The sequence below is a fragment of the Pseudorasbora parva genome, chromosome 19 (assembly GCF_024679245.1).
Source record: "Pseudorasbora parva isolate DD20220531a chromosome 19, ASM2467924v1, whole genome shotgun sequence".
Lineage (NCBI taxonomy): Eukaryota > Metazoa > Chordata > Actinopteri > Cypriniformes > Gobionidae > Pseudorasbora > Pseudorasbora parva.
Window position 1 is genome coordinate 41,815,926 of NC_090190.1, and position 10,136 is coordinate 41,826,061.

At 43.2% G+C, this 10,136-nt stretch overlaps 1 protein-coding gene across 1 annotated transcript in view; it reads right to left on the minus strand.

Annotated features, from left to right (window-relative positions):
- Nucleotides 1–9,903, minus strand: part of tgfbr2a (transforming growth factor beta receptor 2a) — a 51,681-nt gene extending 41,778 nt beyond the window's left edge. The window contains exon 1 of the mRNA XM_067424936.1: nucleotides 9,590–9,903. Coding sequence (XP_067281037.1) covers nucleotides 9,590–9,650 — 61 coding nt within the window. The 5' untranslated portion in view covers nucleotides 9,651–9,903. The remainder of the gene's footprint in view (nucleotides 1–9,589) is intronic.
- Between the last annotated feature and the right edge of the window lie 233 nt (nucleotides 9,904–10,136).

Sequence of the window (10,136 nt, forward strand, 5' to 3'; positions counted from 1 at the left end):
CCCGCAGTATGAAAAAAAAAGCCCTTTTAATCTCTTAAAGTTTAGCAACTTTCCAACCTGCCCAGTTCCATGACAGACGCTAGGGCACACCCCTACAATCGGAAAAGCAAGATGTGTAGGCTCTCCCTCTAGAGAACGCTCTACAAACTGAAGAAGAGGAGGAGGAAGAGCAGCTTTCAAGCCTGAAATCAGCTGTTCCACAGACCTCAAATCAACCTGAAGAGCAATATCTTCTGCAGATCGCCACTCTTTTGACTCTAAATCAATCAAGTGTCCCACTTTAGTAAAACCTTTCTTCATGCATGACTTAACTAGGCTATTAGACTTGCAAATATTTCCTAAAAAAGGATTAAAAAACAGTGGTTCATCCAGCCCAAAATGATCATATTCAGATCTGTTCAACCTAAACACTTCCCAAGATTTCAAAACCGATGCATAAAAATGTGCACCAAATGTGGCATTTTCAATAAATGGTGACATCAAAAACAGTTGCTTATGAAGATCACTACCACATAAGGATCTTAGTAAAGTTAGTCCAAGTGACACCCAAGGGATAAAATCTGTAGAAAAAAGCAGTCTCTGGGCAGATTTTAGTCTCATGGCTCTGACTTTAGACTTTAGTTTCTGTAGCAGTTCTTTCGGGGGGGGGGGGTCTTTGATTATCAACCCTGTTTCAATTAAAGCATCCACCATGTGGCTTTCACTTAGAAAAAACACAACTGCTTTGTTCATACGGGAGACAGATTTGATATTTGCAACCCAGATCGCCGCACTTACAGCTATCAGACAATCCTCCACTGACACCGCAGCCTCCGGCATACACTTACAACCATGTTTGATTGTTAGCCGTGAGAGGTCCGCCATTTCCCCTCTAAACTCCCCCTATTAACTATAAAGAGTGAGAGAATAAAGAAAGAAAGAAAGAACGAAAGAAAAGAAAAGAAATCTCAATCAAACAAAGAGACACTTTCACTCCCAACAAACGGCTCCTTCAACACTCACTCCGCACATGAGAGAGAGAGAGAGAAAGAGAGAGAGAGAGAGAGAGAGAGAGAGTGAGTGAGTGAGTGAGTGAGAGATGAAATGCCAGCATGCACACAAATCCACATCTATTCATACCCCTTTTCCACCAAGGCAGTGCTGGTGCTAAATCGGAGCCAGAGCCTAGTTTCAAATCGGTTCTTAGTGTTTCCACAGCCAAAGCACCAGCTCCGAGCCAGGAAAAGTGGTTCTTAAGTAACACCAAAACATTGCTGGGCTAGAAGTAAGAACCGCTTGCGTCACCGGCTGGGGGCAGCGTTACCGTGATCAACAAGACGAACACAAACCTGTGACCGCCATTTTTTTCAATAGCAGCTAATCAAGCTAACAGCTGCTGGATTGTAATCTCCGTCTATACAAATCATGGAGAGCTGCACGAATGCGTTGGATTTGCGGCGTTTTAATGCTGATGTAGGATCATAAAGCCATGAGCCACTGAGGGAAGGCTTGTTCGAGATGCATCGGCGCGCGCTGTGCAGACTGATTGCGTATGACATCAAAGTAGAGCGAGCGCCAACGACCCCTTATGCTTTTGAATCGCTCGCGCGGTGTTTTAATATCATACACGGATCGGTCTGCACAGCGCCGATGCATCTCGAACAAGCCTGGTGTGTTTGTATTTCCCGCTGCCTCGCTAGCATTGCTAAAACGCTAGCGAGAAAGATAAGACGTATACAGTGACGTAAGACCTAGCTCTGCGGTGGCTCTCTACATGTGGAAAGCCAAACCGCCCCCTTTTTGCCCCCTTTCATCCAGACCAGCCCGCCCCACCCCATCTGCCCCCTGGCTGTCTGAAGTTCTCCGTGAACATCGCTCTGGACTCAGGGCGGCAGAGAGGAAATGGCGGAAATCTAAAAACTATACTGACCTTACCTTGTATCAGTCTCTTCTCTCTTCTTTCTCTACAAATGTCTCCACTGCTAAAACAACATACTACCACAACAAAATCAACAAATGCTCTGACTCTCGCAAACTCTTTAAAACATTCTCCTCTCTCCTTTGTCCTCCTCCTCCCCCTCCTTCATCAACTCTTACAGCTGATGACTTTGCATCATTTTTCACAAACAAAACCTCCCTCATCAGCAAACAGTTCTCCTCACCACAAACTGACACGCACATCTCAACAACTAACACGAACACGTTTCCATCCTTCTCTCCGCTCTCCGAGGCAGATATTTCTAAAATCATCCTTTCCAATCACCCTACTACCTGTCCACTTGATCCTATACCCACTCACCTCCTTCAGGCTATTTCTTCTTCAATCACTCCTGCACAGTGTTGGGAGTAACGCATTACAAAAGTAATACATTACAGTATCTTATTACTTTTTGCTGTAACGCAGTAGTGTAAGGCATTACTAATCAATTTTCAGTAATATTTTACTCGGTACATTTCCAGTAACGTGTGCGTTACCCCCCCCCCCCCCCCCCTCCAAAAAAAGAAAGAAATACAATAAAACGAAAAAGGAAAAGGAAAAAAGACGTGATACATTAACGCTGAAAAATGCAAGTTATTACCTGTTCGTGGTCATTCAATAGCCGCGTGTGGTGTCCAGGTTAGTAATTAAATACTAAATGACAGCGTCTGATATATTTTTGTATAGCGATTTACTTCATTTTCCTTCAATTCAGTACTTCAATTCATCTCCCTCTTGCTGGTGTACATTTGGATATTGTGTGACATAGTCCAGTGAAGGCGTACGTGTTTATTGCAGATTTTACAGAAGTGCCGCAGGCATGATCTCAGCCTCTGTGCTCGCGCTGGCCGGTGGAAAAGTGGCTAAAGAAGGTTTAAAGGCTCTGTCGTTTCAAAGAATAGCACAACGGCGAGCGCGTCGAAGAACGGACGAGAGACGAAGCGCGCGCTGCTGAGCCAAACTATAGGCCTAATGCCTATAAACAACACTTAGGTTTTCAGTTCATATGAAAGCTTAATTTTATAGGAATTCATTGAAAGCACTCGCTTTGCATCCGCTCCCGTTATTAATGACCAAGCGGCAGTGCACATGTTCCTTTCGGTTAGATAGAATAGTGATTTAAAAGCCCAGATACCGGTGATGTCATCACACTTTGATTAACCGGTGGGAAAATGTCTCCACCGTCTCATCCCTACTGTACATTCGCGAGATGGATGCGCATTGCTTAGTTTATCAGAGATGAGGACAAGAACGTAGGCTGGTCAAATGCAAATGCAGTCAAATACAACCTTTTTCTAAAACCGAAATAACTAGGCTATCTCGCAACTATGTCGCAACAATAAGAAAATAACAAATGCGCATATTGTCATAACTTAGAGTTTACACAGTTCTGTTATGTCTATGAACAGACCTAAGCTATCCCCAGATATGCCAGATAATCACTTTACCTCTAAAATAATACTTATAACAGAGTTGGATCTTCATGATTTCTTGCATTGTCTTGAGCATTCACTTTTTTGCCAATTCTCTATTGTTAGCCTGGATGGCCAATGTCATTATTCTTCATCATATCGCCTTCTAATGGATGTAAAATGCTCTCTGTCTACATTTGAGAATGTTTAGATCTACTTCTGTAGTTATTTTGGTGAAAGTAACTCAAAAGTAATACAGGAGTAATGTAACGCATTACAATTCTGAGACAGTAATATTGTAGTGTAATGAATTACTTTTAAATAGCAGTAATAAGTAATCTATAATATATTACAGTTTGGAAGTAACTTGCACAACACTGCTCCTGCACTCACTCACATTGTCAACACTTCTCTTCACACGGGCACCTTTCCCACAGCATTTAAGCAGGCTCAGGTAACCCCACTGCTTAAGAAACCCTCTCTGAATCCAGCACTTTTAGAAAACTACCGACCGGTATCCCTTCTGCCTTTCATTGCAAAGACACTTGAGCGGGTTGTGTTCAATCAACTCTCTGTGTTTCTTGAACAGAACAACCTCCTGGACAACAACCAATCCGGCTTCAAAAGCGGCCATTCGACTGAGACTGCCTTGCTCTCGGTAACTGAGGCACTGAGACTGGCAAGAGCAGCTTCCAAATCCTCAGTGCTCATCCTGCTGGATCTGTCTGCTGCTTTTGACACCGTTAACCACCAGATCCTCCTGTCAACACTTAAGAAGACGGGGATCTCAGGAACTGGTCTCCAGTGGTTCAGGTCTTACCTCTCTGGTAGGTCCTACAGGGTGTCATGGAGAGGTGAAGTGTCTAAGTCACATCATCTAGATACTGGGGTTCCCCAGGGCTCAGTCCTTGGGCCACTTCTCTTCTCCATCTACATGTCATCATTAGGTTCTGTCATTCAGAAACACGGCTTCTCCTAACACTGCTATGATGATGACACAACTCTACTTCTCATTTCAATCAGATGATCCTACAGTCAGTGTTCGTATCGCTGCCTGTCTGACAGACATTTCTGACTGGATGAAAGAGCATCATCTTAAACTCAATCTTGCAAAGACAGAATTACTTGTTTTCTCAACCAACCCAGCACTTCATCTAAATTTCTCCATTCAGCTTGGTTCATCAACCATAACTCCATCAAGGACAGCCAGGAACCTTGGAGTTGTGACTGATTACCATTTAAACTTCACTGACCACATTACTGCAACAGCCCGGTCCTGCAGATTTGCTTTATACAACATTAGAAAGATTAGACCCTTCCTATCAGAACAGGCTGCACAACTCCTGGTTCAAGCTCTTGTTGTCTCCAGACTGGACTATTGTAATGCTCTTCTAGCTGGGCTTCCAGCATGCACCATCAAACCCTTGCAGCTGATCCAGAATGCAGCGGCGAGAGTGGTCTTTAATGAGCCGAAGAGAACGCATGTTACGCCTCTCTTCATTAGACTGCACTGGTTGCCAATGGCTGCTCGCATCAAATTCAAGGCACTGGTTCTCTCCTACAAAGCAACCACTGGCTCTGCACCAATATACCTAAACACGCTTGTTCAGACTTACACACCCTCCAGAAGCTTGCATTCTGCGAGTGAGCGACGCCTCGTGGTTCCATCCCAAAGAGGCATGAAATCGCTCTCACGGACATTTTCCTGGACCGTTCCCACCTGGTGGAATGACCTGCCGATCTCAATTCGTGCTGCCGAGTCTGTAGCCATTTTTAAAAAAACATCTTAAGACACATCTTTTCCAATTGCACCTGACCAATAAAGAATAGCACTTAACTATCCATTTCAATTTTATTTGTTTGTCCAAAAAATAAAATAATTGTTTGTGTAGTGTGCTTAATTAACTGAGATTGCTTACAGCTCTTACAGGTTGTTGGCCTTGTTTGTTTCATTGCTTCTATTGCTCTCCCCTTTTTTGTAAATCGCTTTGGATAAAAGCGCCTGCTAAATGATTAAATGTAAATATCAACAGTGAGGTGAGAGGAGAGCTGAGCAGACTGTAGTTGTGGATGAAGCGTCGGTAGAAGTTGGCGAATCCCAGGAATCGTTTGAACTCTTTGATGGTGCTGGGTAATGGCCATTGTAGAATGGTGTCCACCTTCCTCTGGTCCATCTTAATGCTGCGGTTGTCAATGATATAACCTAGGAACTGGACTGAGGTAGTATGGAACTCACACTTCTCCAACTTGAGATACAGGTGATGTTTACAGAGATTTTGGAGGACTTGAACTACATGATCTTCATGCTACCTCAGGTTTGGAGAGCAGATGAGGATATCATCTATATAGATGATGACGAACTTGTTCAGGAATTCACGGAAGACTTTGTTCATATAGTTCTGGAAGACGGAAGGTGAGTTGGACAACCCATATGGCATCACCTGGTACTTTTAGTGCCCAGAAGGGGTGACGAAGGCGGTCGTCCACTCGTCACCCTTCTGGATGCAAATGAGGTTATAGGTTCTAGTCGAGCATGGAGAAGATGGCGGCCCCTCTGAGTTTTTCCGGAGCTGCCAGGACCAGTGGAAGGGGATAGCTGAATTTAACTGTTTGTGAGTTGAGATGACAGATGAGATGGTAAGTGTCATTCTGCATGGGTTCAGGTGCTGGAGGTGCGACAGATGGTTGGACGGGCAGAGGATTGGCAGAAGGCGCAGTGAGACCGCAGGCAGATAGTCGTTGTGATACTCTGACTGTTTTCTGGATTAACCCATTAAATCTTCATAAACAACAATTAGTTGTTTTACCTCATCTAGAAGGCCGTGGCGAAATGCTGTGATGAGGGCGGATTCATTCCAACCGTTAATACATGCCGAAGTGCGGAAACGTAAGGCGTAGGAACTAGCAGTCTCTCTCTTTCCTTGACGAATGTTGAAAAGTTGATCATGAACAGCAGCGTGTTGACCGAAGACAGCGGTGTGGTCCCCGCCTGTGTCCAGAGAGCTCTGCATTAGTTCTGGTCTTCTGACACAGGTAAGTGTAACGTGAAACAGTTTATTAGACAGAGGTATCGGACACAAGCAGAACACAGACTGACTGATGACTGATTACTTTCCTTTGTAGTCGATGAAGACGAAGATGCTGAAGACGACAATGCTGGAGATGAAGACGATGACGAGAATGAAGACAGGTAAGTAGAGTAAGTGGGTCAAGTGCAGATCAATAACACCTGTGTCTGATTGCAGTAATTGGCATAGAGAGACAGCATTTAAGCCACGGTAGAGGAGATACTGGGAGAGAGCGTCAAGGACTTGGACTGCTGCTGCTACATTGCACCGCACACTGAGAGAACTGAGTTTGATCGAGAAAGAGACGATTGTCCTCCGAGGATTGATTTTATGAACCAGACAGCGCTGTGGGTGTACTTTATGTTTGAGAGTGTTTACTTTAATAAAGAGTGCAGTCCCAGTCTCGCCGAACCCGTCTTTTTCCTTCATACCCACACAAACATACCTTCCACTGGTGCTGAAACCCGGGATGGGAAGAAGATCGCCGCCGCCATGCAGACCCCGCCAAAGACGCCGCTTGCGGACATCGTCCAGTCGCTCGCCGGTCTTCACCAGGAGCAACATCAAAACTTGCTGGCCATGAGGGAGGAGCAAGAGAAACGATTTGAAGTCCTCCTTCAGGCCCGTCATGAAGACCGGGAGCTGTTCCGGAGTAATAATAAGGGGGGTGGTTGCGTCCTATAATAGATCTAAGGTACTTAAACTGTTCTCTGAGGAGATTCGGACCGAAATCAGGGAGCAGACATCCTGTCGAGGCAGGGGCTGAGGCCCGGGGAGTGGCGGCTCCACCTAGAGGTGGTGGAGGCTATGTGCGAGAGGTTCAGCCCAGTGGAAGTGGATGTTTGCGTCTGGAGAGACGTCCCACTGTGGTTTGTTTCTTACGCATCCAGCCCCGCTGGGGTTGGATGCCATGGTGCGGACATGGCCGAGGCTGTGTCTGCGCACTTTCCCCCGATCACTTTGCTCCTGTGAGTCTTCTGCATGGCAGCTCCCTCTGAGGAGGGATCTCCTATCTCAGGTGGGGGGCACAATATTTTCCCCCGGCTGGGAATTTGGAGCCTTGCGTCTGGCCTGCCGGCAGATGTGATTGAGAGGGCTTTGTCTTCAAGGAGACTGTACAGCCTTAAGTGGAATGTGTTTTCTACTTGGCATAGAGAGCGTGAGGTGGACCCAGTTAACTGCCCAGTGGCTTTAGTGCTGGAGTTCCTCCAAGAGTGTTTAAACTAGGTACCTAGGGTGCAATCTAGTGTGGCCAGGTCAGTGGTTCTTCAGGTTTTTCATTCCCCACCCCATGTGACAGTGGAAGAAGGGAGGCTTTTCTATTTAGGCCTGGTCAGGGCCTTGAGAATATACTTGGAAGGTCACCAACCCCCTCACTGCGACGCCCGGCGCTAGGTTGCTTCAGTCCTAATTGTGCCTGGTCTCCAGCTTCATAATAGGGCAGGCGTCTTGGTGTGGCCTAGTGGGTACTCGTTTCCCAAATTCGTCGTCCCGACGCAGTGCGAAGTTCCCTTGATATAGGGAACGTCTCGGGTTATGTATATAACCCTTGTTCCCTGAGAGGAAGTATTGTACTTCGCTACATTTTAAACCATAGCCGTTACTGATTAAAAATAAATAATGCAAAGGGAGGGAAAAAGACGTCGGAACAACTGCATTGAACTGAAGGGCGGGACGCGGGAGAGAACAAACTAACAAATATCAGACGGACAAGACAGACAGTGATGCAGAGCTGAAAGCAAGCCCCTGGTTAATATTGGAATACTTTGGATTTAGAAAAAATAACGTGTTGTCCTGGAGGATATCAAATATGCACAAAATGTGGATGCAAATGAGGAAACACATATAATATGTTCGGGAACACGTCCCTCTGTGCAGATAAAGGTTTATAACATAAGGTAAGGCCGAATGACTTCTGTGATGAACATTAACTTTACATTATAACGCAGAATTCACGTAGGGCTAATACACACAAACTGATGGATGAACTAATAACTTTAAAGTAGAGCTGTAGGCCTACAATAAATCAATTCACGACATGGTCTGTGAATATTAAAGTGCAAAACATTGCTATATGAATATATGATCTGCTTGTTCTGTCTCTGTGGATGAGCAGCTCCCTCTACTCAAGTCTACACGTGATGCTTGTGGTGTTTTCAACGGCTCACAAACCATATTTGGACATGAACATATGAACATTTCCAGATCTGATCTGAGATAGCGCCTAATGAGCATTTTCATCATTTTATTTGAATAAAAAAACTGTCAAATAAACTCTAAAACAGGTCTTCACCAAAACCCATCAAAATAAACATTTGGTTTAAAAAAAGTATGCCAGAAATATATTACTTTTAGGCCTACAATAGAATGTACTTATCAAAATAATAATAATAATAATAATAATAATAATAATAATAATAATAATAATAATAATAATAATAATAATAATAATAATAATAATAATAATAATACATCATTTAAACGTTATTATTTATATTTTTTAATCCAGAATTTAATTTAGTAATTTAGATTTGCAGCACTTTGCCAAAAAAGGGTAAATGTTTGTAACATTTTTGATTACCACCGTTTCGATAATATATTTGTAATAAATCATAAAAAGAAAAATTTCTCAAGACTCCCGAGTGATTATTCTTAAACATTTTAATAAATGAATGATAAAAAATAAGCTGTTAATCTAATTCATAATAATTTATTGAATTTAGTAGATTAGACATGTTTTATTGAAATTTTAATAAACAAAACAAATGAATGAATTTTAGTTTGTTAAAATAAAGCATTTGTTCAACCAAAAAAAAAAATCAGTTTTCATTAATTTAACGTCATTTTAACTGATGATAATAATAACAATAATTTAATAATACAGTTCATTTATTTAATAATTGTTTAATACCGTGATGCAGTGAAACTGATGATTTCTGAGATGATTATATCGTGAAAATCTCATTCTATCACAGCCCTACACGAGTCCCCCATCCCCACTGTTAAAAAAATGAACTCAGTAACTTTTACACTGAGTTCTATAGGCTATTTAAAATGAACTACTTTTTTACGTTTACTTAAGTAATTTTTTATTGATGTAATAGTACTTTTACCTGAGTAGAATATTTTTACTAAAGCAGAAACTCACTCACCAGACATCATCAGACACACGAGAAGAACCGACCCAAAGCCGACTGACCCGAGCCGCTCCATCACCTCAAAGCGATCGCGCTTGACTCCGGATCGACGCTCTTATATCGGCGCTGTGAGTCTCATTCTCCTCCCTCATCTGAGAAGAAACGCGCGGAGATGCGCATGAGTCACAAACCAGGCAGGAAATGTTCAAGAAGGAGGAGGAAGCGTCTGTTTTCCTGCTTTACTTTCTCAAAACAGTTACAAAACAGCCTGTGTGTTAATACATACCGCGCTCACTGACTAGACAACACCTCTGGGCATCTCTGAAGATAAAGGCACCCTAGATAGACAGCATTTCTGGGCATCATAGTCTCATAATCTAGGGTGTTCCCTATATAGACAGCATTTTTAGGCATCCTAGTCTCATAATCTAGTGGGTTCCCTATATAGACAGCATTTTTAGGCATCCTAGTCTCATAATCTAGTGGGTTCCCTATATAGACAGCATTTTTAGGCATCCTAGTCTCATAATCTAGTGGGTTCCCTATATAGACAGCATTTTTA